Source organism: Camelina sativa, chromosome 6 (genome assembly GCF_000633955.1).
Source record: "Camelina sativa cultivar DH55 chromosome 6, Cs, whole genome shotgun sequence".
NCBI classification, from domain to species: domain Eukaryota; kingdom Viridiplantae; phylum Streptophyta; class Magnoliopsida; order Brassicales; family Brassicaceae; genus Camelina; species Camelina sativa.
The window spans coordinates 23,793,594-23,820,781 of NC_025690.1; the positions used below are offsets into that span (position 1 = coordinate 23,793,594).

At 34.9% G+C, this 27,188-nt stretch overlaps 6 protein-coding genes, 1 long non-coding RNA gene, 1 other non-coding gene and 1 pseudogene across 11 annotated transcripts in view; 6 read left to right on the forward strand and 3 right to left on the reverse strand.

The window, feature by feature from the left end:
• Positions 161-3,521, reverse strand: LOC104793226 (probable receptor-like protein kinase At2g42960). 2 transcript variants are annotated; one of them, XM_010519545.2, is made up of 8 exons: positions 2,993-3,521; positions 1,856-2,552; positions 1,663-1,767; positions 1,440-1,562; positions 1,183-1,353; positions 940-1,069; positions 625-834; positions 161-536 (listed from the first exon to the last, which is right to left on the reverse strand). In XM_010519545.2, the coding sequence occupies exons 2-8, from the start codon at positions 2,506-2,508 to the stop codon at positions 417-419; spliced, it is 1,512 nt and encodes a 503-aa protein (XP_010517847.1). In that variant the 5' UTR covers positions 2,509-2,552; positions 2,993-3,521; the 3' UTR covers positions 161-416. The 2 variants fall into 2 exon arrangements, with proteins under 2 accessions (XP_010517847.1, XP_010517848.1); XM_010519546.2 differs by lacking the exon at positions 2,993-3,521 and adding an exon at positions 2,632-2,747.
• On the forward strand, positions 5,904-5,976 carry TRNAR-ACG. Its single transcript has one exon. It is a non-coding gene; the product is annotated as a tRNA-Arg (tRNA).
• LOC104793227 lies at positions 6,106-7,136 on the forward strand. Its single transcript, XM_010519547.2, has 3 exons — positions 6,106-6,397; positions 6,563-6,646; positions 6,721-7,136. Exons 1-3 carry the CDS (start codon positions 6,214-6,216, stop codon positions 7,026-7,028), a joined length of 576 nt encoding a protein of 191 aa, XP_010517849.1. The 5' UTR covers positions 6,106-6,213; the 3' UTR covers positions 7,029-7,136.
• LOC104793228 lies at positions 7,209-8,970 on the reverse strand (annotated as a pseudogene).
• On the forward strand, positions 11,420-12,731 carry LOC104793229 (GDSL esterase/lipase At2g42990-like). The gene is made up of 2 exons (XM_010519549.1): positions 11,420-11,797; positions 11,891-12,731. The coding sequence occupies exons 1-2, from the start codon at positions 11,429-11,431 to the stop codon at positions 12,572-12,574; spliced, it is 1,053 nt and encodes a 350-aa protein (XP_010517851.1). The 5' UTR covers positions 11,420-11,428; the 3' UTR covers positions 12,575-12,731.
• On the reverse strand, positions 13,019-15,284 carry LOC104793230 (transcription factor JUNGBRUNNEN 1-like). Its single transcript, XM_010519550.2, has 3 exons — positions 15,026-15,284; positions 14,156-14,430; positions 13,019-13,437 (listed from the first exon to the last, which is right to left on the reverse strand). Exons 1-3 carry the CDS (start codon positions 15,219-15,221, stop codon positions 13,078-13,080), a joined length of 831 nt encoding a protein of 276 aa, XP_010517852.1. The 5' UTR covers positions 15,222-15,284; the 3' UTR covers positions 13,019-13,077.
• Positions 18,232-21,066, forward strand: LOC104793231 (transcription factor PIF4-like). Of its 2 annotated transcripts, XM_010519552.1 has the most exons (8): positions 18,232-18,448; positions 18,549-18,676; positions 19,031-19,104; positions 19,201-19,852; positions 19,953-20,033; positions 20,165-20,230; positions 20,306-20,611; positions 20,703-21,066. In XM_010519552.1, the coding sequence occupies exons 3-8, from the start codon at positions 19,040-19,042 to the stop codon at positions 20,838-20,840; spliced, it is 1,308 nt and encodes a 435-aa protein (XP_010517854.1). In that variant the 5' UTR covers positions 18,232-18,448; positions 18,549-18,676; positions 19,031-19,039; the 3' UTR covers positions 20,841-21,066. The 2 variants fall into 2 exon arrangements, with proteins under 2 accessions (XP_010517854.1, XP_010517855.1); XM_010519553.1 differs by having other exon boundaries at positions 18,233-18,676; positions 20,739-21,066.
• On the forward strand, positions 23,706-25,223 carry LOC104793233. Of its 2 annotated transcripts, none has more exons than XR_769218.2 (4): positions 23,706-24,066; positions 24,357-24,666; positions 24,751-24,810; positions 24,901-25,223. It is a non-coding gene; the product is annotated as an uncharacterized LOC104793233 (long non-coding RNA). The 2 variants fall into 2 exon arrangements; XR_769217.2 differs by lacking the exon at positions 23,706-24,066 and adding an exon at positions 24,094-24,268.
• The window catches only part of LOC104699419 (probable polyamine oxidase 2), a 3,434-nt gene continuing 2,224 nt past the window's right edge, over positions 25,979-27,188 (forward strand). The window contains exons 1-3 of the mRNA XM_010414726.2: positions 25,979-26,457; positions 26,783-26,898; positions 27,065-27,153. Coding sequence (XP_010413028.1) covers positions 26,418-26,457; positions 26,783-26,898; positions 27,065-27,153 — 245 coding nt within the window. The 5' untranslated portion in view covers positions 25,979-26,417. The remainder of the gene's footprint in view (positions 26,458-26,782; positions 26,899-27,064; positions 27,154-27,188) is intronic.

Below are 27,188 nucleotides of genomic sequence, written 5' to 3' on the forward strand. Positions count from 1 at the left end.
AAATAAATAGAAAATTTGTTGTATGATAACAAATAAATATATTTTACTTTGTTAAATTGTTAACAACAAAAAAGAAGAGAAAAAAAGAGAAAAGAAAGAGAGAAAGAGAGGTAAGTTGTTAGTAAGGGCAAAAATGTAAAAGGAAAGTAGACACATAAGCAAAAAAGTTGGAAAAGTATACCATGAGTGGAAAGTGGGTTTTTGTGACAGAACTCACACCCAAAGTGGGTTTTCATGATATTCACCTGAAAAGCCTCCTAAAGTTGCCGCATCCCTCAGTCATCACTCCCACATGCTCTTTTGATCATCCGAGAGAGACACAGCAAATCAAACGTGTGTGATCATCAATCAATTAGTTTGCTAAGTACAAACAGAACATCTCAAGACTTGAAGAAGCTGCTGTCTCATTCTATTTCTTATTCACAAGTCTTCTCAGCCTTTGTAATGTGAGTATCTGAACTACTAGGACCAAGAGATTCGTCTTTGGTCTCAACAATCTCCATGGTCGCTGTTTTGCTCCTTCTGTTCCTCCTCTCCTGCCATAACAAGAAGATTTTGTTTGAATGATGAATACAGAAACATATATATTTATAACAACTGTTACAGCTTTGGACCATCATATACCTTGTGAAAAGGGTGTTCATCGGATTCAAGCATCCGTGCAACCTGACTCATTCTTGGACGTTTCTCTGCTTCAGGATCAACACATCTAAGGGAAACTAAAAGTGCGCGTTTCAGAGCACTTTTACTAGGTCTAGGTTCAAGTCTTGGATCCACAACTTCTTCAGCTCTTCTTGTTCCAACCATCATCTTTAGCCATTCAACAAGATTCACCTGCCAGCCAATACACAGACCGATTCATGATATTCAAGAAACGAACATATTCATAACCAAGATTTCCAAGCAATGTACAAAATCTATACCAATTTTAATTAGTACCTCATTAGCAGGACGGCCATAATCAACTGGATCCCGACCAGTTACAGCTTCAAGAAGCAAAACACCGAAGCTATATATATCGCTCTTTTCGTTTAACATACCTGTATTAGCATATTCTGGTGCTACATATCTGAAAAAAAAAACAAAAACAAAAAATCAGCAATTATGTCTTTGTAAGGACATCATCTGAGAAGATAATAATGATAACCATGCCTAAGGAGGGTACAAAATTTTGGACTTTACCCAAAGGTACCCATGACTCTGGTTGTGATGTGACTCTCCCCCGAGTCCAAGAGCTTGGCCAACCCAAAGTCAGAGAGTTTTGCATTAAACTCATCATCAATCAATATATTGCTTGCTTTTATGTCTCTGTGGGCCACTTTTGGTTCTATTGCTTCGTGTAAATAAGCAAGCCTGTAAAATTGTACAAATTGCAGACCCTTTTATTATGCAAGCATTGAACATATCCAACAAAAGATAAACTGTTACAAACCACTTACGCTTGTGCAGTACCAGTAATGATCTTCATCCGTGCCTCCCAAGTGAGATTTCCATGTTGCCGCATTGCTCCATGCAACCATTGTTCTAAGTTACCACTATTCACATACTCATAAACAAGCATCCTGCATTCATTATCATATTTTGATACAGTAAGATCCTGGTGCTTTGGCAGTAGAACTGTAGAAGTATGTTCAAACTGATAAAAAGACAAGTGAGACTCACCGATGAACTCCCTCTATGCAGTATCCTAAAAGCCTAACAAGATTCTTGTGTCGTACATGACCAATAGCCTCAACTTCTACTCGAAATTCCTTCTCAGCTTGCCCTCTAGAGACCAAAATTTGGAGATGGTTATTAAGGAAAGCAAACATAGGATTTACAAACATGTGGTAGTCCAGTTGAGTGGAAAACTTACAGATTGTTCAGAAGCTTCTTTACAGCAACTTCAGTACCATTAACAAGTTTACCCCTATAAACTACTCCATAACCACCCTCCCCAAGAACATTCACTGCAGCAAAACGGTTCGTAGCTAGCTCAAGATCCCTTAGAGTGAACCAGTGTCCCCAACCAAGATGGGATATTTCCGGTAAACCAACCAAAGGAGATGCTGTTACAGGTCCTCCATACTGTCTACCAGCACTTCCAAAGCCTCCTTCTTCACCGGAATGAGAACTACAAGCTCTCCCATGATGATTAACAGAGCTACATTGACTCAAAGTATCATTATCACTAGACTTGGTTCTTCCCAAGTGAGACAGCATCGTCTTTCCATTGGATTTATCATTCATTTCAATATATAAACTTTCAGGGTGAGGATTGTGATTCTGAAACCTAGCCCTGTCCACTCTGATATCTTTAGACTCATGTGGTATCTGGTTGAAAGGAAACTTGTTTGAAGAACTTCTAGATTTCCGGCGGAATGTGATCCAAAGAGACAAGATGCAGAGAATCATAACTATGAATACTCCAACAACCAAACAAACCCATACCCACAACTTCAACCCCTTCAAACCAAAAAATGATATTTTCTTGGACATCTCAGCGTTTAAAGAATTCTCAGGAGGCATCTCTGGTCCTGTATCAAGCTGCTAAAACCTTCTCTTAAAACCACCTAGACAACAAGAGAGTGTCTTACAGTTAAACACTTGCATACATCATACAAAGACTAAAAAGAGATATCTTTTACGCACTTCTCATTCGACACTTAGCCATATAACCAACACAGAAACCGTACAAAGTATAAATCTTGAAAGCAATGGAAGATAACTCAATCTGATGGGTGTGAGTCAAGTAAGAAGAAGGAAAAAAAACGCACACTTTCTCATAGGTATAAGCAAAAAAATTGCGGCAAATCAACAAACAAGGTATGGGACGTGTCCCCACGAAAGATGGGAGCTCGAAGAAACAAAAGAGAATCTTTGGCTTTTAAAACCAAAGAAAACACTTAAGTTTGAAGCAAGAGACAATCTACAGAGAATCTAATCACATAATGCCATCCAAAGATAACATTCAAGGCAACAACAAACAAAAGAGAGAGCATATATATTTTACCTTAGAATGTGGGGAGAGATAAAGCTTTGTCCTTTAGATGTTGTATCTTCATCTTAAAACAGAAGAAGGAACTATGAAAGAAATTAAGAATAAAAAAGGCTCCACTTTTTTTTTTTTTTTTTTCTGTTTCTGAAGCAGAACCAGAGGAAGATACTAAAATCAATTGGCAGAGATGTACCAATAATGAATTGGAGATTTCGAGCTAACCAGAGCTAAATTCATCTAACCCAGAGGGAACTCACTTTAGAGTTATGGTTAAAAGCTAAAAAAAAATATATTATTATAACAAGGAAGTGTGTATATTAAGTTAATGAGGAAATAAAAAAAGTTTGGTGGAACTGGTTAATGGGAGAGAAGCTTTGTTTGCAATGGAGGAAACGAGAGAGAGAGAGAGAGAGAGAGAGAGAGAGAGAGAGAGAGAGAGAGAGAGAGGAGTGAGCAGTAAAGGGAAAGCAAAGACAGTGGATTTGTCAACTGTAACATTTATAGCTGGTTGAAGAAAATAAATTAGATATTTCCACAAATATAAACAACCAAAAATTATTGCAAAAAAAAAAAAAAAAATTGAAAGTGGATAGAGAGAATGGGTAGGGGTAAAGCACAGAAGAGGGAATTCCCAAACACACAGGCTTTGGAATTTTTAGGTCAATAACTCAATATTATTCAATATTGTCCCCTTTTCTTTTTCTTCCTTTCACATGTCAAGTTTTTGGGTTCTATCAATTTGCATTTTTGTTATCTATGTACTTCAAATATTTAATTATGATATATACGCTTGTTGAAGACTTTATACTACCATTATTTTTTTGTCGTGGTGAATAATATATGGCATTCAAATGCACACAAATAGAAATTTATGTCTTTGTTTTGGGGAATGTTACAACTCATTTAGTCATATGTGTAAGAAACCAATGTGCCTTTCTTGGAGGACATGAATGAGTTCATGAGAGAGGGAGAGGAGAGAGATTAAAAAGCCTTTGATGGAGGCTTTACTTGAAGCATAACTTTTGGATAAAGTTTTATGCCAAGAAAAATAAATTAAATGTTATAAGCTTTTTTAACATAATGATAAAAGATGATTTTGGATATGGTATAATTAAGTCCCTAATAATAATATAAACATTGCACTTGCTGACTTGCATGTTGGTCGTCGTGTGATTGGTTGATGGTGGGTGGGGGTGTTGTTACAGGCTAAGGCCAGGTTTTGGCAGAAGAAAGAATGGCCAATTTTTTTTTCAGAATACTGTTGTTGCCGCCATGTGATCATGTGCTCCTCACGTGTCTTACACCTCCTTTCAGTTAGATTCGTCGTCCTTAAGTGTTTATTCCTCCCCAAAGTTATGTGATTTTGAGGGCAGAAAATGTGATGGGAAGTCAGAAAAGAATGATTACTCTTTCATCAATATTCAATAATCAATTAGTAGATTTATATTATTTCTCCATGTGTGCGAATTTAGGCTATTATTGACACCCATATGTCAAATTTCCTTTTACAAAAAAAAAACATCTAGTGACATATATAATGAACCCATATGGAGTGATAGCGCAAGTTGACAAGTGTCATTAGAAGAATCTGATCAAAGAATTCAAAAAACTTCTAATTTATATACAAAATAATGGCATTGAGTTTTGGTAAGGAGAATGAAGTATGCAAAGCTCGATGGAAAACGAAAGATATTCAATAACCTAACAACTATTTTTGAATTTAGCTCTAAACAACGTAGTTGAAAACTACTTGAACCAAACTAGACACACGTAACTGATGAATTTGCTTTGATTCGTCTCCCATCATAGCTAGAAACCTCAAGGCAATTAGTATGTGAGTTTGAAACTCGAAAACATTGGTACGTCCGAGATGTATATATAGATTAATCTCTCCTAGTAAAGATTTTTGCATAAATCTCATATATGAAAATAAGTTTTCAAGGGACTTCGTACTACCCATTTTATACATCTAAAAAGTGTACTTTAATTCTTCTCCCATCATTTATTTAACATATAGTTGAACTGCATCAACATATAGAAAGACAGTGCAAACAAAACAAAAGAAGTCACACATAGATATAGCCATATAGGTAAGCTTCATTTGAATTATTTAAAACAAATCGTATATTGTCGTATATACAATTCTAAATGTATTACGTTTCCTTTATGTAACGCTTTATAGATAAAGATTAAAGATAGGAATAAAAAGGAAAAGTTGTTTTTTTCGTGTGATTCATCAATTCCTATGTGTCTCCTTTCAAACTTTTCTACTTTGCTTGACCACAAAAAAGAGACATAAGCATTCACAACGGCTATTTGGAGACCGACAATCACCCACCGTATCATAGCTCAATACAACACTAAGCATATATGAACACATTCTCTAGTTCCGTATCAGTTTTCGACATCCGATTCTCAATAATAAGACAACGTTTCTAGTTCCGTTTTTTAAAACGTTTATGTGAACAAAAACACACATTAAAAAAAGCACTACACTACGTGTTGTCTTTGTCTAAAACGATTTTTACAATATATGAAACCAATGCAATAATTTACTAGTAAAAAAAAAAAAGAGCTTAGGATAGTATATACGGAAACTGTTACGGAGGTTAATTAGGGTCATATCTAAATGATCAGACCCAACATTAAGAGGAAAGCGAAATCCATAAAATCCACAAATCCCCAACACATCAAAGAAGCATGGAAACAAAATACACATTTACATATTTTCACTCTTACTTTAATGAACTCGACAAAGGATAAAATTTAACTAGAAGTTTCATGTACTTGTGTCTTCATCTTTTTTGCGGCAAATAGTTTGCTTGGTTTTGAGTCTTTTGACTTTTATTAGACTTTAGACTTTGGAGTTCAGTTGATTTTTTTTCTTATAGTAAAATTTATTGATAAGCGGAAAATCGACATGAAGGACTCCATGGCCCAATGGATAAGGCGCTGGTCTACGAAACCAGAGATTCTGGGTTCGATCCCCAGTGGAGTCGTTATTTTTTCATTTTCGCTTTATACGTCGCGTCACACGTGTACGCGTCCCACGTGTAAACCGAAGGATCTTTCGGAACGAATTGAGGCGGTTTAGTTTGGTCAGACTCGGAGAGATGTAATTAAATTTTTTGTTTTCCAAAATAAATAGTATTTGAAAAAAATTCTGACCTCTCAACGAAATTGAAATTTTTGGAAATCTCAATTTTGCAGTGGGAAGCTTCGAGTTTTTTCATGTAATGGCTTTCAACTTCTTCTCCGCTTCTCTTCACCCAATTTCAAATCCTTCTTCTTCTTCTTGTCATCGATTCAATCAAAAACACCTCTTTTCCCCAACACGTGTCCGCTCTGAGAGGAACGAAATCGGCGTCACTGACAACGACAACAACAACAACAACGATCCTTCTTCATCTTCCTTCTCCGGTACATGATTCAAATTTCTGATCTTTCCGATAAGGGTTTTTGTGGAATTTGCCAACTTGGGAATTGAGAAAAGGAAAAAAATTGATTTTTTGTTTTGTGTGATTTCTTTGTAAAGATGAGATTTTTTTTCGTTCTGATAAGCATTGAATCCGTTTCCTTTTGAAGGTTCTTCTTCTTCTACTTCATCTTCATCTTCATCAGTACGCACACAACTAGATCTCCTTGAACAGCTAACCTCAACAAGTGAAGGTACATTACATTACATGGTTTTGATTAGATGGTAGTAGAATCATTCACCTGGGGTTTATATTAATCATCATCAGGGTACTTGAGTGATGGTGGTGGTGGTGGTGGCTCGAGGGGGCTTACTATACGTGACCTATTGGCTGGACTTGTTGGTGACAGAGACGATGATTTCTCCATTCCCTTAGGCAAAAACTTAAAGAAAGTGAGTCCTAAATTCTTAACCACTTCTCAGAAAAGGAACATTAAGAGACAAAGCTACCTTAATGAGGTCTCGAGAAGGAATGATTCTGTTTTCTTTGCTACTATTGGCGCCTTTGTACTCCTTCCTCCTTTAGTGATTCTAGCCATTGCTATCTTAACTGGCTATGTTCAACTCTTCCCATAAGTATTAAAGTTTCTGTACTTTTGTCAATAATCAAAATTGCTTATAGCAGGATTTGCTAGCTTGTAATTACATTTGAAATAATAACATAGCTTGATCTTATTGGTATTATTGTCTACTCTTTGTTTGATAAGGATTATCCTAAAGAATGAAAGAAACTAGGTTCTGTGTACAATTATGTTTATAAATCTATTAGAGGTTATATATCAGCACACTTTGTGGGTGCGTACCCTAGTCTAGACCTCTTAGAGTATATGGAAATTTTGTTGCTGGTAGTTTCCAATGATGGAAAAGGAGGATTTGGGAGTTCCTAGAATTGCCAAACAAACAATATCCTCACTCAACCTGATGAAGGAGTTCTCAACGGGGAACGTCCAAACTGCTCCATCTGCGAAAGCAATCCCGAGCTCAGGCAGCTTGATGTTCTCCTCTACGCCAGACACATTGAAACAAGGATCAAGGATATGGAAATCTCCAAACACCGGGTACTTCTCTTTTATTTTCTCTGCAAACTTGTTTTTGATGATCTCATATGCTGGTTCTGCGAAATAACTTAAGGTTGTACCCGAATCAATGATGGTTCCACCACCACCATCTGATGAGATGTTCCATGTTTCTTCAGGTATGTCATCAAGAGCTTCACCGTCGACTAGAATGGATTTGATCTGTATATAGTAAAATGACTCCACAGAATTCTCCTTCCCGGTCACAAAAGAAGTGAAATTCAGATTTGGGTGGTTCAGCAAATCCTTGTCTTCTCCAAAGATCAACTTGCTGCTTACATCGGTGTCGCTGTTTCTATCGACAAGACAGTAGGAAAAGGAATGAACGTAGAGAGAATGAAGTTGAGAAGAAAACGAAAGAGGTCCCCTTCCTAACCCAAGCAGACCTGAAGCACCATTGAAGAGACCTCGGTTCCAATGGCCACACCCAAACATCATGTTTTCCACCTTGTACTCTGAGCTTTCTCCCTCAGTGGTCGTGAGATTAACGGTGAAGGTCTCAACTGCAAAATCTCCGGTTGTGTTTGACCTGTCTCCATACCAGTAGAAATAAGGGCATGATTGGTTATCTGATTCACACTGTACTGGAGGATCGGGTGATGAGATGAGGCTGCATCTAGGGTCATTGCATGTTATGTTCTTGAATGAAGTGGATGTTTTCGGGTCATAAAATGCACCGTTTTGATGGAAACAGTCATAGCAAGGCAAGCATTGGAGCCAGTTTAAGTCACTCCCGGTGTCAAGAATCAATGAAAAGTGTTTCGGTGGTGTGCCAACAAGCACATCCATGAAATATTCGCCAGAACCGTGCATCATACCAGACTGAAGTGTTGCTACCAGCTTCCCTGTTGAAGCCTCTGGAGCTCCCACCAAAGAAATATCCGAGGTAATCTTCGTCTTAACCTTCTCATATTTCGATTTCTTAAGCCGGGCGTGAAGTGTCTGAATTCTTGTGAAGTCTTGGATTTGAAGATCAACAACTGAATGTGTTGTTCCTTTTGTTTCTTGATTAATCTCCATGCGCCTTAATTGAAGCTTCACCAAATCTCCTGTATGATCCTTGGCAAGTTCATGTTCCGTGGAGGTGAAACCGCAATCATCGCTTGTGGAAGAAGAAACAGAACTGAAACGCATCAGATCTTGGGAATTAAACCCGTCAAGAGATGAAGAGTTATACTCATGTTTCCGAGAAAGAGGTCTACAGTCCCCAGAAAGTGATGAGACAATGAAGAAAATAAGGCCAAGGGATATACTTATAAGTTTGGTCGACATTAAGCTGCTGAGGTTATTAGAAATCTCCGGCAACATATGATAAAAGAAAGAGAGACCTATGAGAGATTGCGAGTTATAGATGATAGTCTCTTTTAAAAGAGGAGGGATCTAACATAAAAAGAGCAAGGCAGTATACGAATTTTTGAAAGTCAATGGGAAACAAATCGAAGATCAAATTAAATTTTAAATAAAATGACAATTCGATATCTATTCGACTGAGACTCTTAAGCCGTAGCATGTTAGGACAAAACAAGAAAAACAATCGCAAATAATATTTTAGAGATAACAGAATATTGTAGGTAGTGGTCTTCTCTTCAGTTAGACTAGACCGGTTCAAACATGTGGAATCTTTATAAACAAAACATTTCTGATTTGTACGTTTGCGTTGAAATGTGAGATTTTAATAGTAGTAGTATCAAACATAATTTGGTAGTACTTCATTAGTAAAACTTGAAACATATAATATTTTATAGCAGGACTTGCTATAGTAAACAACCTAATTTGCAGTGTAGTAGTATTGAACTAAATTTTGGTTGAATACATACCCTCTACGTACGTGTTAAAGCTCGTAAGGAAAATTCGCATAATTAGATCAAACGCACATCCACATATAATGCGACTTTTTTAACTAGAAAAATATATATCATCATTGAGAGCACTTTAAAATATCAAATAGGTTATTATACTTTAATTGACGGTAGAAGAGTCTTTAAAATTCTAAGTGTGTCTTTGACTGTGACTAACTAACCACATGCATATAATAAAGTTATAAACAGTTATTCAAATACTTTGTTTAAAAAAAAAACTGAAAGATTGTGGAAACAAGAACCCATGTTGGAAAACTTAAAAATTTGAAAGTTATACTTTTTCCTTTGCAACATTATTCTTGTACTGGAATAGAGCAAGTTTAGGAAAATGATGTAATCATTTTCACCTAGATGTATTTTTGTAAATGAAGCAAAAGATTCGAATTTGACTTTCACATTTATATACTGTGTAACAGTGTAAGTGCAACGTGTTCCTAACCACACTATGAGCAAACTGATTAACGACATTTCAGTTTGTTATAATCCAAACCAAATATTCATTCCAATTGTGTGCACGTAATTCCAATGTATTTCCATCTCTATAGTTCAAAACTACTTTTTTCTCTCTCTTATTCGCCAGTCATGGGTTCAAATCTACTTTTCGTGTTCAAAAAACAAATACTACATGTGTTTTAAAAATTTAATATTTCATTTCATCGGTGTTGTTATAGTGTAGCCGATATGTTTGACGTTAAAAAAAAACTTGGCATTGTAGCCAAACTGTTTATTTTCCTAATATGAAAGCATCACGTCACGAGTCAGTGAGATAAGTATTAGTTAGTAAACCGATCAAAACACTCTACATGCATGTACACACGACGTCAAGACAGGGGTTACCTTCAACTATGTTAATTTTCTAATTCACATGCATAGTTAATTTTTGTCTTCTGTTTATACATGTTAGAAAGCAGCCTTACTAACCACCTCATGTCAATCACATATTCACATCCGTAAAAAATGTTCACCAAATTCGCTAAAAACAAAAAAAAAAATGGGTGTTGACAACATAACAAAAGACGACTTGCCATCTCTAATCAGTCACAAAATCTTTTCTCTAACTAATGGTTTTATATTATTTACCTCTAAACCTTTAAACTTGATGTTGACGGCTTGACCTAGTTATCTACAGCTACCAAAAACTTTTTTAAAAGATATATATATATATATATATATATATATATATATAATTGACGAGGCATATATGATTGTTACGAATCATGCGGTTCACGGGGTCAGACGAAATCATAAAGTTTGGAGGTGCAACCACCAAAACTACGTACATTATTATAAGCTTATATTATTTATACATCTCTTCTACATGTGTCGTTTCATTTATTACCTCACCACCCACTTTTCTCTCTATAACCAAAACTTAATAGAGAAATACCCCATTCCACACTATTTTCTTATTTTGTCTTTCTCCATATTCAATTATTTGTGTTTTCTCACCTATGTTGTACCAGAATTATCACCTAGCATTGATCTGGTGTCGCATAGCTTATATTTGATGTCACGTCTACTAGTTATCAACCAAATTTGAATGTGGTATGTAGGGTTGTGAAAAAATAGTGTTAGTTTTAATTTACCGATATAAATGTACATACCTGCTGAAAAAAAATTATATACATGACTGCTCATTGTAGGTAGATATCTGTTAATGAGCGCACTGAGCATGCATGCATTATATATCATACACCCACCAAACTTCGAATTCAATAAATACTTCCTACTCTATTCCTTTAGTTTGGTTCTTTAATCAAATTTGTACAGAGTACTTATGAACAAACAAAAAAAACAATCTCAATTAAAGAAAGGGTAAAATATCAATAACGACAATATCTTAAATCTTATGTTCCTAACAAAAACTTGATTCTATACCACCGAATTGGAATAACTTATAGTACACTGAAATTAACACAGTTGATAATACAAGAATTCGTACACATATCTAATATTTAAGTTTATTAAATACTATATAGTATGTATATATACTTCGTGAAATTCCTGGGTACCATCGCCGCATGCTAAACAAGTTGTTGGCATGGCAACACATTATTTGTCACCATCAATATTATGCATTATTTTGGCCACTCTTGTCTGCATTGTCGGAGCAAAAGTCCCGGCGATTATAGTCTTTGGTGACTCTTCCGTAGATTCCGGCAATAACAACTTCATACCAACAATGGCCAGAGCCAATTTCGAGCCTTACGGTCGTGACTTTCCCGGGGGTCACGCCACCGGCCGATTTTGTAACGGTCGTCTCTCTTCCGATTTCACTTCCGAGGCTTATGGCCTTAAACCAACCGTGCCAGCCTACCTTGATCCGTCCTACAATATCACTAATTTCGCCACCGGGGTTTGCTTCGCGTCCGCCGGCACAGGCTATGATAATGCCACGGCCAATGTGCTTGTAAGTCCACCATTCACTTCAAAATACCTAATTCCGGTTGATTTCTTGCATAACAAGATATATCAAGATTATTGTCTTGTTTTGAAATTTTAGGGCGTGATTCCATTATGGAGAGAAGTAGAGTACTATAAGGAATACCAAAGCAAACTTTCCGCCTATCTTGGCCACCGTAGAGCTGCCAGAATCATCAGAGAATCTCTGTACTTAGTCAGCATAGGAACCAACGATTTCCTTGAGAACTACTTCACATTACCGGACAGGAGATCTCAGTTCAGCATCAGTCAATATCAAGACTTTCTGATCGAGATAGCCGAGGTGTTCTTAAAGGATCTTTACAGGCTCGGAGCTCGGAAAATGTCTTTTACCGGAATATCGCCTATGGGATGTCTACCATTGGAGAGAGTGACGAATCTTGGTGACCCTTTCAGCTGTGCTCAGAGTTATAATAACTTGGCTGTTGATTTCAACGGGAGATTGAGAAAATTGGTGATGAAGTTGAATAGAGAGCTCACTGGAATGAGGATTTTCTTTGCTAATCCGTACGATATCATTTGGGATATTGTAACCAAACCTGATCTTTACGGTCTAGAGGTATCTAGTTCTGCATGTTGCGGCACGGGATTGTTCGAGATGGGATTTCTTTGCGGCCGGAACAATATGTTAACTTGCAGTGATGCGAATAAGTTCGTTTTCTGGGACGCATTTCATCCCACCGAGAGGACTAATAAGATTGTGTCCGATCACTTTTTCAAGCATCTCAAGAATCTGTTTCATTGATCCTATATATATATATATATATTCCTATTTTACTTCTTTATGAGTACTTTTGCAATTAGTCAAATACAATTTCGAAGATAAGAGCTTTGAATGGATGTGAAAAGTGCAGACGATTGATAAAATAAAGAAGTTGAAAAAATGTCAGAGAAATAACTGGTTGCTTGAGCAAGAAGTATCAGAAAAATCTCTTCCTCTCTAGAGTGTTAGAATTGTTGTTTTAGTAATTTCGGGATAGTTAAGAATTTTTTGGTTAATTAGATCCGTTTAATATCAAAATCAAAATTTTAAAAATGGTTTGTTTGATATTTGCTTCATTTACGTCCTTTTAAATTGTAACGCTGTCCAAGTTTTAATAACTTTCCTTTTAATATATGGTGCATGCAAACTATATATCAAAACTATTAAAGTGTCATTACAGATACATCATCATTATTATCTAAAAAAAAAAAGCAATGGTTTGTTTTATCTTTTATACAAAGCTCATGAGAAACGGAAAATCATTACTAGGGTTTAGTGTTGCCATCTATAACAGATCTAAGTTCATCCCAACTTGCTGAGTCTCCGATGAAATCTCCACCGTTGACGTGCCAGAAACTGAGGAGGTTATTATCATTACAAGATGTATATGTCGGTTGATTGAAAGCCACCGTATGTTGGTTCCAATAAGGATGATTATGTGGCTGAAGCGGCGGCTCGTGGGACAAGGAGTCTACTACGCGATGGCTCCTGTGGTCGGAATCTAAGCTGCTTGTCTTAGAACACGTGTCGGTTAAGGTGATAACTGGTTTTCGGTTTGGTGGTACGATGGTTGGGTTTCTGTGAGATGTGACCCGTTTGAAGATTCTGCATAGTGTCCATACCTCCTGCGAGAAAAAAACAAGACGGACCCATTATAAATTTATTCCAACTGTAATAATACCTGAAAGCAATTTATGAATGCGTGATGCACTTTTGTTATTATAACGACTATTCGAATCTTCAAATGCTATAAAGAAATTTCAAATATACATAACTGTCCATTAATTGCCATTGACTCAATGAGAAGTCTGAATTTTACTAAGAGAATCCGATTCTAACAACAAATAGGTCAATATGAACTCGAAATTACATAAACTAATGGATGATATCATTATAGTGGTTATATATAGTTATGCTGATTAATGGATGAATTCATTATATCCAAGCTAAATTGTTAAGGAAACGAAACTTAATTCATTGTGGACGTTTTCACTTACATTAGAGCTTAATTAGTCTTCGTGTGAAACAAAAATTTAGTTGGTCTATTTTTAACAAAAAGGTTGGGGGCCATACTGAGAAGAAAATGTGGTGTAGCTTTCTCAATAGCTCTAGCTCGTTTGGAAATGTGTTCGTGACTGACTTTTTAAAGCACTTAATTAAACGCTAGGAATTTTAGAAACTTGTCTCTTCAAAAATGGACAAGGTGGCTTAGCCTGATAAGTGATGATACCTTTCTAGGTTAAGTTAAGTAACCGGGTTTTTTTTTTCAATTTTGTTCACAAAACAATGTAGATTAATTACAAAACAAAAAAAAAATATTAAAAACAAAAACAAAATACTCACAGCTTGTTGAGCTGGCGAGTCGGTTTTTGTGGTAGAGGGGAGGCGGAATTCATGCATCATCCAATCGGTTTTGGTGCCTTTACCGGCAGAACCAAGATAATAAACCAGAGATTTCTTGAGACCGACACAATCTAGGTTGGAGTAAACCGGTTTATCAATACCAGTGGCTTTCCAGAACCCTGAACCGGTGACTCGATTTGGTCTAACGCTATTTCTGTACTTCCTACCTCTCATGCAGAAGAAGTACCACTCCTTTTCCCCGACGCTGCTCACTCCTGATAAGATCCACCGTAAAAGCTCTTATTAATTTCGTAAAAATTATTTATAGAAAACGAAAACTAAACCAAACTATAAGTCCTAGTAGTGTATAATTACAATTTCGCTTTCACTACCTAGTTAGTTCTGTATGCATGCATCGCATTTCCAAAGTTTCAATTGACTAGCAACTTGTGTAATTCAGATTTTTGAGTTTTAATTGTGTATTACTATATTTGGTCTATGAAGTTTAAAATAAATCATCGAGGGTGTTACAAATTATATTTTCGTTTGTCCATGACACAAACGAAATTTGTATATAAGTTAACCAAAAAAATCCTAGTCAGCTATCTTATTTTATGTAGATATCTAGCTAGCTATCGAAATTGAAACCAAGTCGGTATTCCGAATATATTTGTTGGCGGTTTTGTATGTTTCTGACTCATAGGAGACCAAATTGGACACTTCTTATTACTGAGCTAATAATCAATGGTTGAAAAAAAAAAAAGACAACTCCATTCAATTGTATGATCCTAATATAGGATATCAATATATAAAGAATTATAAGAATTACCAATAAAAAAAAAATATGGGTGATCCAATAAAAAGACTTACTAGTAAGATCCCAAGGATCGAACTTATAGATATCGATCTGTTTAATAAGTTCGAGTTTGATTGGTTTGTTCTCTACTTTCCTTCGAAGATAAAACCCTAAAAGCTCTTCGTCCGTCGGATGAAATCTGAATCCAGGAAGTGGTGCTTCTTCTTCTTCTTCTTCATGATCCCTACCTAAGTTACCTTTGCCACTCATCTTCACTACATCGATCTCTCTGTAACACCAATCAAAGTCTCTCTTTGTATGAAAAGTTCTCTATGCATATATGTGTATATATAGGTAAACTTTTATCTATTAAATGATTATTTTTCTGCCCTTTAATTGGTGCTCAGTCAATTACGAATGACTTTGACTATTATTATACACACAACATCTTAGAGACTTTCCCAAATATGAAATATCTTTAACGGGTTTAATTAATCGTTCTCATTATTTAAATATTATTAATTCAATGAAGTTTTTTCTTACAATAATGTATTCATTAATTAAAATTTGCGTGAGTCGTTTGTTTGTTTTCAAAATATGATATTTTTAGAGATAAAACTTGTTCTGGGTGTGTTTAAATATATTTCTTAAAAATATATAACAAAACAATAAGTGTTATATAGTTTAATAATGTTGATATAGATGGCTATTAAAAATTATGCAGAAAAGTCCAGGGAAATGGAAAATAATTAACTCACTGATTGCAACTAATTTATGTATGATGTAATATATAATCGAAAATCAAACATGTCGTTATCCGTAGTTGTTACGTACTATATTACAGTAATAATATCAGATTATCAATAAACTGTAAATTCAATACATACGAGTAAGGAAAGTCACGTGGTTTGACCAAATTTAAATTTTGCAAAATATCGAAGATGTAAAAGGTACTACTATTAAACAAAGATTCTTATGAATGATAAAACCAAAAGATAACTTTTAAATATGCCTCCTTTATAGATGCGCTATTTTGATAGCCGGGGAGCCAAATACAACCGTAGAAGGTAGACCAAATCGATATATATAAGTGTACGTGAGTATATATTTTTTTAGTCAGAGGACGCCTAAAGTTACTACTTTTCCTGTTATAAATCCAAAACATGTAACAAGTCTTTTGGACCAATCAACATATAACTCTCTGTAGACATATTGTAATAGGCAGAAAGACCACAGTATACGTACGTACGTACGTACGTTTTGAATGATGATGTACAGGTTACTATTGTTTGTTCTTGGGCGGCAACAAATAGCAAATAGTTATTTCATATTTTTTGCCACACCAATATTAGTTTATCCTTACTTATCTACTTTTATCATTTCTAACGACAACATTTTTCACTTACAGTATTACTAAAATAACTCTTACAGTTGCACGAAAAAAAAAAAAAACTCTTACAGTTGCGAATAGCTAGGAGCCTTGGTAGATCAGAAACTGGTTGAACATAGTAAATAATGCATGATGTAAATATGACGCCTACGTGATCTCATAATGAGTCATTAACCACTCCACTTAACATTGTTTTGCGTGAAAATAAAATAGTTGGAATGATTAGTAAAATAGTTGGAATCAAGGTGATAGTAAGGATAAAGGATGGCATATAGTCACTATTTTTTTTTGGTAATGTGTGTATGTTTAGGTTGTTTCGTTTATAATTGTAACAGAATAATCATCTTATAGTAAATGAATAAAATAAAATAAATAAAGCTTGAGAAATCACAAAGCAAAAATTAGAAGTTAAAATATGTATAGGGCAGAAATCCGTAGATGAAGTTTAAAACGATGGAGAGGAATTAAACTATCAAAGAAAAGACAAATGGGAAAGTGACGCATTTGATCTATATAAAACATTCAAAGTTCAGATTTTGACTGTTGAATATTATCATTTATAATCCATTAAAATTATACAAATACTACTAAAAAGTTGCCACAACAATAATATTTAGTACACATCCAATCTTCTCGGGAAGACAAAAGAAAAAAAAAATTAACAAAGGTTTTCATTTTTCAAAGAAGAGGAAGAGAGTCAAAGGAACATAATATCCAAGATTTCAACTCCATAACTTTTTGGAATTTCTTCGACACGAAAAAGAGAGAAACATTGAATGATGGTATATATCAGCATCAGGTTTCTATAAAGAGTATGTTCATACTAAAACAAAGAAAAACAAAATAAACAAGCAGCAAAATTAGCTAGAAAAAAAAACAACAAGAAGAAACTTATGCATTTTGATATGTAAAATATGTGAATTAGCACATCATCACGAGCAACTTGTCTTTGTTTAGTAAAGTATTTTTGACTAAAACATTATGGACCTCTTCGTATAATGTTTTTTATGGGTTTAACTGAAAGGCCCATTACTCAAATCATAAGTGGCTTATTGTTACTGGTTTTGACGCACTAAAACATTATGGACTTCTTCGTATAATGTTTTTTATGGGTTTAACTGAAAGGCCCATTACGCTATGTTTTAGTCACTAAATCTTTGTAATTAAAATGCAATTGAAGTTTGAATTTTATCTTCCAAGAAATGAAGACATCAGATCAGTACTATTTATAATGTCGTCTGTTTGGCTAATCAGCCTATCACAATTAATTTGAATCTGTGAAAATTTTAAATCCATATCAGAATAAGATTTTTGAAATAATTTTGCTAGAGAACACAATTATTAAGATTTTATAATTTTTGGTTAAAGAATTGAGATTTTATCTTTGCGGTGCAGTTAAAAGAGAAAGATACTAGATATTTTTGTAGTGTGAATTAAGTAATTTCACCAATTACAACACGTTTTGTTTTCCTTAATTCCAAGAGTTTCCTTAAATGTGAATATATAAACGCCAAAAAATATGACATAATAAACTCGTTGAGACTCTTCTGCCTCGGAAATTAAATGAACCATTGAACTCGGATGATAAATCACCCTTCACTTTACATCATATCGTTGATAACAAAAACAAAAACACGTAATTTAATTTGGCGCATAGTGAATACTTGAAGAATAGAACGTCAAAACTAAAGATAATTCTCAGAAAAAAAAACAAAAAAAAAGCCATATGAGAAAGGTGTCGACAAAAAATAAAACCATAGATGATGATGGTAGTATTAGTATATGATTTGACAAAAACACCCTCAAATCATTGTTTTCAGAGTACTTTTTTTAGATAAGGTACAGATCAGAAACCACCTCTAGAAATCGAGCAATAGATCTCATTCGCTTAAAAGAAGAGAGAGAGAGAGAGAGACAGAGAGAGAGAGATCTATTCTCTGCTCGTGCAGCGTCCCACTGATTCCAACATAATGTCCCAGAATTTGCCACGTGGCGTTCATTACAAAAGATTGCAGTACTGTTGTCCTTAGAGAATCATTATCTCTCTCGCTGTAATATCATATCTTTATGCTCCTGTCACTTTCTGTCTGTACTGTATCCAAAATAAGTAAAGAACCCTTTCTCTCTCATCCTCCTTCCTCTCTCTGTTTCTTTCATGTTTTATGAGAGTTTTCTCAAACACTTTCTGCTCTTTGGTTTTTATCTAGATTGAGAAAAACGAGATAGAGTAGAGAGAGTTGTGTTGTGTTGTGTTGGGCGTGGAACTTTCCACAGATCAGGTGTATCGATCTTATCTTTCAACTTCTGATTCGTCCAGAAGCTTTTTCCTAATCTGGTCAGTACTCTGTACTCTTCTTTTACAGTCTTTTTATTCTTTCGTTTTAAAAGATGTTTCTATATTTGGAAATAACTATATTTGTAAGCCTTCCTAGATTGCTGGAATATAAAAAGGGGGTATGTTTAACTGGAGAACGAACTCATATGGACTTGCTTTAAATTTAATTATTTTTTTAATCATTCTATAATGATTAGAGTAAATAAACTATTGTGACTCTGAATTATAAAATCCGACTTTATTATGATGCTCCTCCGTGTATCTCTTAATCATTAGCTCTGTTCACTTACTACATCAAATACTATATTCTGAGGTTAATAAATTATTTTTTTTTTTCTTTTGCAATGTCTCCAGAGATCTGACATGGAACACCAAGGTTGGGGTTTTGAGGAGAATTATAGTTTGTCCACTAATAGAAGATCTATAAGGTAATATATATATATATATATTAATCTTTGATCTATTCGTTTAGCATTTTCCTTACCCAAAAAAAACCCATCTTATATAGTCTCTGTTATGTCTAGGCCACAAGATGAACTTGTGGAGTTGTTGTGGCGAGATGGGAAAGTGGTTCTGCAGAGCCAAACTCATAGAGACCAAACCGAAACTCAAAAACAAGATCATCATGATGGAGCCCTAGGATCCAACACCTTTCTTGAAGATCAAGAAACTGTTTCTTGGATCCAATACCCTCCAGATGAAGACCCATTTGAAACCGACGACTTCTCCTCCCATTTCTTCTCAACCGTCGATCCCCTCCAGAGACCAACCTCAGAGACTGTTAAGCCTACGTCCGGTCCTGACCCACCTCAAGTCATGGATAAGCCTAAGGCCTGTCCTGACCCTCCTCAAGTCATGCCTCCTCCTAAATTTAGGTTAACCGATTCATCGTCAGGAAACATGGAACTAGGGAAGGAACAGTACTCGGTGATGACCGTTGGACTTAGCCATTGCGAGAGCAACCCATCCCAGAGCGATCTCGATGTCTCAACGAGTCATGCTCGAAGCAAAAACATCGAAGAAAAGATTTATCCGAAGGCAAGCTCCTCATCAGGTGGCTCCTCAGGTTGCAGCTTTGGCAAGGATATCAAAGAAATGGCTAGTGGAAGAAGCATCACAACAGACCGTAAGAGAAAACACATAATGGACACTGATGAATCTGTGTCTCAATCAGATGTATGCTTTAATTTTGTACTTGTGATGATAAGTTCTTGAAAACGTTTTTTCTATCTATTGCTCAGAGTAATCTTGATTGTGTATATAATACGTTGTGTAGGCAATAGGTAACAAGTCGAACCAACGATCAGGATCAACCCGAAGGAGCCGAGCAGCTGAAGTTCATAATCTCTCCGAAAGGGTACTTCATCGGTTCGTCTATATATGATATAATATATAGTTTAAATGTTAAAAAGATATCATATAACATTCAGACAAAGAAAACAAATACAAAACTCTGTTTTTTATTTCATCTTTTCTAAATCTAAATAGAGGAGGAGAGATAGGATCAATGAGAGAATGAAGGCTTTGCAAGAACTAATACCTCACTGCAGTAAAGTAAGTTACTTAATCGAATCTTAATAGTGGAGACTTGATAAGTTCATTGGTGTAATATTTGGTTCTGTTTTGCAGACCGACAAGGCTTCGATTTTGGACGAAGCCATAGACTATTTGAAATCACTTCAACTACAGCTTCAAGTGATGTGGATGGGAAGTGGAATGACGGCGGCTCCGATGATGTTCCCCGGTGTACAGCCTCCACCGTTCATGCGTCAGATGCAGATCCCGGTACAGTTACCTCGATTCCCGGTTATGGATAGGTCCGCAATTCAGAACAATCCCGGTTTAGTTTGTCAGAATCCGGTACAAAACCAGATATTCTCTGACCGGTTTGCTAGGTTCATCGGTGGCTTTCCACAGATGCAGGCCGCGTCTCAGGTAAGGCCAATATGGCAACATATTAATATGGGTTGTATTATTAACTTAATACGAAGCCGTAGGTGCCGCTTTAATGTTGAAAACGACGTAGGTTTTATCTGACACACTGTATGGTTTAAAAACTCAGCCGATGGAGATGTTGAGATTTGGGTCACCGGCGGGACAGCAAAGTCAACAACAATCGTCTGCGCCGACCAAGACCACCGATGGTCCTCGTTTGGACCACTAGGTTTGGGGTGGCACTTCTTTCTTCTATGTCTGGTATGTTTGTGTTTTAATAACTTTCTGAACATATAATCAAAACGTTCAAGGATGTAATATTATTATAGAGTACTGCTTTACGTTATTTTCTGTATATGCGAGTTTTACTATGTCAAAATGACATGAGATTTTTTGTAAACATGATGTTAGAGATATATATGAGTTTTTGTAATCATAAAAACTTTGGAATGCGATTTCTTTTCTAATCAAATTAAGGATATATACTGTACAACCTGTAATTAACTATGTATGCATTTATCTAAGCTGTCGTTTTCTTTTCCAAAGATTGAACTACCTCAGATCACACCTCTAAATTATACTATAAGATCATACCTATTTTTCCAATGTAGCTACAAGTCCATTCAAATTTTCTGTTCCCCTGATGATAAACATTTGGTGTCTTTTTTTTTTTTTTATAAATAGATCATGTTCATTTATAAGAAACACATACCTATATTATTTTCTCAAAACACTATATATCTAGCTCTAAGAAAAACAGATAGTTGATGATAACTTGTCCGCCTGGAGTTTGATATAAATATATAGTTCTCTTGTAGTGTCATATTGTTCGATGAGAAAATACATAAGTAACTAACAATGTCTTAAGCCAGTAAATTAAAATAATAATGATGCAACCTCTTCTAGTTGATTGTCTAAAAATTATAGAGATGGGAAAGGCAAGTCACATGTGAAAGAGCAGATTTCAATGAAAGTCATCTGTCAATTGTCAAACATCGACGTTATAAAAGTTTTAAGCCATGTGCTGGAGTACTACTGGTCAGAATCTGTTTTAGCAATTATTGAGTTAAATATCTTAGATATTTTCTGCATACTGTTTTTTTATTGTTTATGTATAATTTATTCGAACGATTGAAACAGTCGATCGAAAACACTTCTATTAGAGCAATATATAGCCAAAGAAATTCGAAAGTGGAACCCGTCAAAGGTTGGATGCATACATTTGGACAGACACGGGGTCTGAGACACATATGCTTAATTTAAATCTTCGTTGAACATCAACATAACATTATTTTAGTGGCAAAACAAAAAAAAATGTAGAACAGTACAAAGATGAAAAAATAATAGTAGTATATATTAGGTTTACTAGTCTTCAAATCATGTGAAATTGTAAATCATTCACGAATCACTACTAAATATATGTTTGAATCAAAATGCTAAGATGAGTTTATTTCATTTAGAGTGACTTTTGGTTGGAGCACAAGTCCATGGATATGATTTTAGTGGTTTGATATAATTGTGGCTGATCGACCCGGCCAACATATCTTTTCGCCGTTTCTTGTTCTTTCAATCTTTTTATCTTTGAATTATGTGGCCCATTTTGTATTTTCAGTTGAAAACAGTGATCGTGTTTGGCAAAACATCAAAATCTCGTTAACAATTTTCGTTTACTTGTTCGTTGGATGATCGAACATAAGTAAATGCGTCCCTTTTAGTCATTTTCATGGTGTTGCATGATAAAAGTTGTATAAACGTTCATGCTTGGTGAAAGGTATTCCTATTCGAAATAAAATTCTTCGGGTGGTTACGTTGACAATTCTTATTAGAAACAAATACAATTTATTGTGTAAATGAATTTCGTATAGATGTCTTTTCATTAGCTCTTTTGGTTATAATTAAGAAACATGTTTTTTCTTGGTTAATTATAACCAAAAGATTTCATACCACAAATCAATATTAGCTAATAAATATCTTATATGATTTGAATTTACGATATTGTTTGGTCAAACAAACAACAATACATTTATCATCTCTGCACACTAAACACTAACATTTGTATATGATCAAATTTTATAGGTCAAAAAGAATAATAGAAACATTTATATAGTTAAAAGGGACTATAGTACTAATGAGAAGTATAGTAACCGAAGTTGGTGTGTCGGTTTTGAACAAGGATATATAGAATGTGTTTTGATTTCAATTCACCCAAAGTATCTCGAATAAAATCGAATTCAGTTAAACCAAGGGTTTGAGCCATTGCAGTTCGACTAAAGCTGGTTTGCAAGGATATGTAATGGAAGTATGGAACACAAACGCAGTTGAAATCGTGTGAGTTGGTTATAGCATGTCAATTTTTTTTTATTATTCATCTTATTCAGTTCGTAGTTTACAAGTTGTTTCCCCTGATTTTCTCTCTATCTCTTATGTAACTCTTCAAAAACCATGTTTCGTAGTTAATTGCTGAAGTTCAACCCTTACGGCCTTACTGATATAGTGATATGTACGTAAGTAAGATCGTTTTCAACAAAAATTTCCCGTTTTATTATATCCCCTCGTTCATACATATATTGTGACCATTATCTTGAAAAAAACTTGTTAATATATTCACACAAAACCCGCTAACATTGTAACATCATATTAAATAATTGAAAACGTCTAGAGAGTTTTTCTTCAAATTTATAATTACATTGTTACATTAAATATAATCTATATAAAAAAGAATTATTATTTAATTAAGTTGCAAAAATCATTGTCACATTAAAAATCAGTCATCTAGCCCAAAAGCCCAACCTGGAACACATGTATATAGCAAGAATTTTGATACATATCATATTATAATGTTTGAATTTGTCTTGTAATTGAGTAATTTAGTTGTAAATCACAATCCATTGAATTAAAACAAAAAAAAAATTGTTTCAAATACTAGTTAATAACTTAATATTAAATGGATGAAAACCAGTTAATTTTTTTTTTTGTTTTTCTTGGTCTTCAATTCTTACCAAACTCATAGCCACCAAACATCATATTTATTGAAACCATTACCATGGGCAACGCCGTAGTTTCGGTCCGTCCCCTGATTTATTTGGATTTAAATTTAAATCATAAAAGCCCAATTACGAAAAAACGGTTCTTATTTGGGGACGTTTTTTGTCCGTGTACTTGGACACGTGGAAGCTGGTCGTCGAGAGAAAGTTCTCCAATTCTCTCTTCTATCTCGACTCCGTCTCCGTCTTCGTCTTGGGTCCGGTGGCCACACACGATCTGAACCCAGTCGCCGGCAGTCATCGCCCACCGTTTGGTGTTGCAATCTTTCTCTCTCCTTCAAACTCGTAAGCTTTAGAGTATATCAACCAGATGTTCCCAAAGCTTCGGTTCCTTCCAAATCATCTCATCACCACCAGGAACAGCCAGCTACGTCTCACTGAAGAGCAATCGCTTCTTCTTAATTAGATGAGGTAACTAAAATCGTTGATGATTGATTGATTGATTGATTGGTTCTATCTTGATTAGTTTGATTGGAACGCATAGAGAGAGAGAGAGAGAGAGAGCTAGTTTTATCTTGATTAGTTCTTCTTGTTGTTGTTGGATCATTATGTGATTAACCATTATGTGCGGTCACAAATCTGCCATATATTTAGTGTTCTAGAGATTACAAAGGTGCTCTGTTGCTAATTATTAGACTGCTCAGAGTTAGAGGAGTAATGTAGTAATATCAATAGAACTTGAGTTGTATTGATATTTATAGGTCCAGTTGCTGAAGACATGTTTCATTGGCAAGCTACAATAATGGGTCCTGCAGAGAGTCCGTATTCAGGGGGTGTGTTTCTCGTTACCATTCACTTCCCTCCCGATTATCCTTTCAAACCACCAAACTGTAGTAAAGTTAGCTTTTGAAATGCCTCAAGGAATCAATGGCCTTAGATCAAAGTTCATAGTAAAGTCCTGCAGTAGATGATGACGGAGATTGTTTTTCTCCCTTGGCGCTGAATGCGACCTCCGTAAACGTTGAAGTCTATTATAACAAAGCTGTGAACTATACATTGATGGTCACTTTTGTATCCTATGTTCTAACCTTTTTCCATTCCATCATAACATGGATACACTTTTTAGCGAATTCCTTAACTTGTTATTGTACTTAGGTCTCGTTCCTACAGGTTCTTTTGTTGATCCGACAAATGGAGCACAGTAACACACAATCCGTAAGATTCTTGCTTTTTTGTTAATCTGATTTGTTTTTTAGAAGAGACTGGATGCTAACTTTGGAATTACTCTTCTTGTATTTATGCAAGGGTGCTGCAAAGGTCTCTATAGTAATGATCGGGTAACAAGCCATCATGGATTCTTATTTATGCCTTTTACATCTCACAGCTGGGATTTTAGTTGGTATGTATTTTATAAAATAATCTCACACTTGTGTTTCCTCTTTGTTTAGATGGTAATCTTATGTTATAACAATGTTAATGTTAATTTTTGTAACTTTTAAAATATTATTATTTTATTTGGGGGACCAAATACAAATAGACACCAATGTTCATACTAAAAATAAGAACCTTTCAAAATAATACTTTTAAATTTGGGGGACCAAAAATTGTCCCTAACCAATGCCCATGCTCTTAGAATAGAAACGTCTGGAAAGTTTTGTGCATCAAAGAATGACATTGTCGCATTAACAATTGTCTTAAAAATGCAAAATATTTATTATTTACCAGATACCAGACAAAAGAGATGACGTGTTATTGATTTTGAATGTCGACGTATAGTTGGATGACACGTGCTCCCTGTTGGACCACTAGTCCTGATAAGGTACGTAACTTATCAAACGTGCCAAAATCCAACACGAGATTTCCACTCCCTGAAATTCACACAATATTTGATTTAAAATAAAGGTTGTGATATTATTAATAAAAAGATATTTTAAATATAAATGACTACTAGTATTTTAGAATCTTACAATAATATAAAATAACATTGAAGTTAAATATATTATATGATTAGGTTTTAATTAATGTTATTTTTAATAATATCTATATAATCAAATAGTATATTAAGGTCTTTTATTGATGCTGTAACTATTCATAACTCTATTTGGTACAATATATTAGTTGTATTGTATTTAGCTATTTTAAATATTAATTTCTTAAAATATATGAATTTCTACTACAGTAGGTAACAATAAATTGGTTTTTTTTTTGGGTAATTCAACAAAAAAATTAATATAAAAGTTAGTAACAATATTTTACAATTTTATTATTAATGTAGATAATAAATAAAATAAATAAAAAGATCTACAGTCCAATAAGAAAATTATGAAATAATATTGATAATTGAGGGATCATTATGCGACATTATAAATTACAACCAAAACCTACTTTACCGACCCATACAGATCTCCAAAGCCTCACCTTTGTACTATTTCTTTGGTCTCTCATCTCTCTAGAAGTCTCTCCTCCTTGTTTTCATCTTGCTCTTTCTCGTTTTCTGGGATTTTGATCTTTTTGCCTCCCCCCACCCCCCCCATTGTTTCGCTTGAATTACGAATCCGTTCTCGCCGATCGTCATAGATCTACGTTGATATTGTCGGGCTGAGTAAAACAGAGAGTGAAACAATAACAAAAACACAGAGGGGGGTTTAAAAATCCTGAAGAAAAGAGAAATCGCATGAATTTGTTTGGAGGCCTGATCTTTTCATCTTCGATTTCGAGCCACTTCACGACTTGTCTTCTCATCTTTATTCTTCATTTCTCTCCCCAGCTTAATAGTAATAGTAATAATAATAATAATAATAATCGTAATTATAATAGTAATCATGGAGTCCAGGAAAAACACTGATCGTCAAATGCGTAGAGGTATTGTATTTTTTTTTTACCTTCATCGGAAATTTCGGATTTTTAAATGTTTTGTTGATTTTAATCGTTGATGTATATGAAGAATCTAGGGTTCTTGGGTAATTTGGTTTATCTGTTTTTATGGTTTTTTGGGTCCTCAATTTTGCCCTCGTGCTTATTTTCTCTGTCGGTGACTTGAAGTTTTGTTTTTTTTTTTTTTTTTTTTTTTTTTTTTTTTTTTATTGTTTGGTGGGGTTTAAAATCGTTGTTTAATCGTAAATTTGAATTGTTAGTTTATTGGATTTGAACGGTCGTTGATTCGTGTTTGATGTGTGTGTGGTGACAGCTAATTGCTTTTCAGCTGGTGAAAGGGTGAAGACAAGGTCACCGTCGGTGATTGTCATCGGAGGTGGTTTTGGTGGAATCTCAGCTGCTCGCACTCTTCATGATGCTTCCTTTCAGGTTTCCACTGCTATTTCAATTTTTATGTTTTATACAATGTCCTAAGAACTGTTTGATGTTTTATGATTGGGAACTAAATTGCAGCTTGGTGATTCATGTTTTGGTCTTCTAGAATGATCATCATCATCATCTCTTTCTCACGGTGTGGTTCTTTCTGTTGTTCTAGGTTATGGTGCTGGAGTCCCGTGACAGAATTGGTGGACGAGTTCACACTGATTACTCATTTGGTTTTCCTGTTGATCTTGGTGCATCATGGTAATAATAGACACGGCTCTTTATTCTTGTCATTG

What these genes read in the sequence shown, in the direction of transcription:
- LOC104793226 (XM_010519545.2), bottom strand. Translation starts at nt 2,508, where the DNA reads ATGCCTCCTGAGAATTCTTTAAACGCTGAGATGTCCAAGAAAATATCA. An exon ending in AGAGTCATGGGTACCTTTGG is followed by an intron (nt 1,070 to 1,182) that starts GTAAAGTCCAAA and finishes TTTTTTTTTCAG; the next exon opens with ATATGTAGCACCAGAATATG. An exon ending in ATGAACACCCTTTTCACAAG is followed by an intron (nt 537 to 624) that starts GTATATGATGGT and finishes TTGTTATGGCAG; the next exon opens with GAGAGGAGGAACAGAAGGAG.
- LOC104793227 (XM_010519547.2), top strand. Translation starts at nt 6,214, where the DNA reads ATGGCTTTCAACTTCTTCTCCGCTTCTCTTCACCCAATTTCAAATCCT. An exon ending in TTCTTCATCTTCCTTCTCCG is followed by an intron (nt 6,398 to 6,562) that starts GTACATGATTCA and finishes TTCCTTTTGAAG; the next exon opens with GTTCTTCTTCTTCTACTTCA. An exon ending in GCTAACCTCAACAAGTGAAG is followed by an intron (nt 6,647 to 6,720) that starts GTACATTACATT and finishes AATCATCATCAG; the next exon opens with GGTACTTGAGTGATGGTGGT.
- LOC104793229 (XM_010519549.1), top strand. Translation starts at nt 11,429, where the DNA reads ATGGCAACACATTATTTGTCACCATCAATATTATGCATTATTTTGGCC. An exon ending in ATGCCACGGCCAATGTGCTT is followed by an intron (nt 11,798 to 11,890) that starts GTAAGTCCACCA and finishes TTGAAATTTTAG; the next exon opens with GGCGTGATTCCATTATGGAG.
- LOC104793230 (XM_010519550.2), bottom strand. Translation starts at nt 15,221, where the DNA reads ATGAGTGGCAAAGGTAACTTAGGTAGGGATCATGAAGAAGAAGAAGAA. An exon ending in CGATCCTTGGGATCTTACTA is followed by an intron (nt 14,431 to 15,025) that starts GTAAGTCTTTTT and finishes GGATCTTATCAG; the next exon opens with GAGTGAGCAGCGTCGGGGAA. An exon ending in ACTCGCCAGCTCAACAAGCT is followed by an intron (nt 13,438 to 14,155) that starts GTGAGTATTTTG and finishes TTTTTCTCGCAG; the next exon opens with GAGGTATGGACACTATGCAG.
- LOC104793231 (XM_010519552.1), top strand. Translation starts at nt 19,040, where the DNA reads ATGGAACACCAAGGTTGGGGTTTTGAGGAGAATTATAGTTTGTCCACT. An exon ending in TTCATAATCTCTCCGAAAGG is followed by an intron (nt 20,034 to 20,164) that starts GTACTTCATCGG and finishes AAATCTAAATAG; the next exon opens with AGGAGGAGAGATAGGATCAA. An exon ending in TAATACCTCACTGCAGTAAA is followed by an intron (nt 20,231 to 20,305) that starts GTAAGTTACTTA and finishes TCTGTTTTGCAG; the next exon opens with ACCGACAAGGCTTCGATTTT.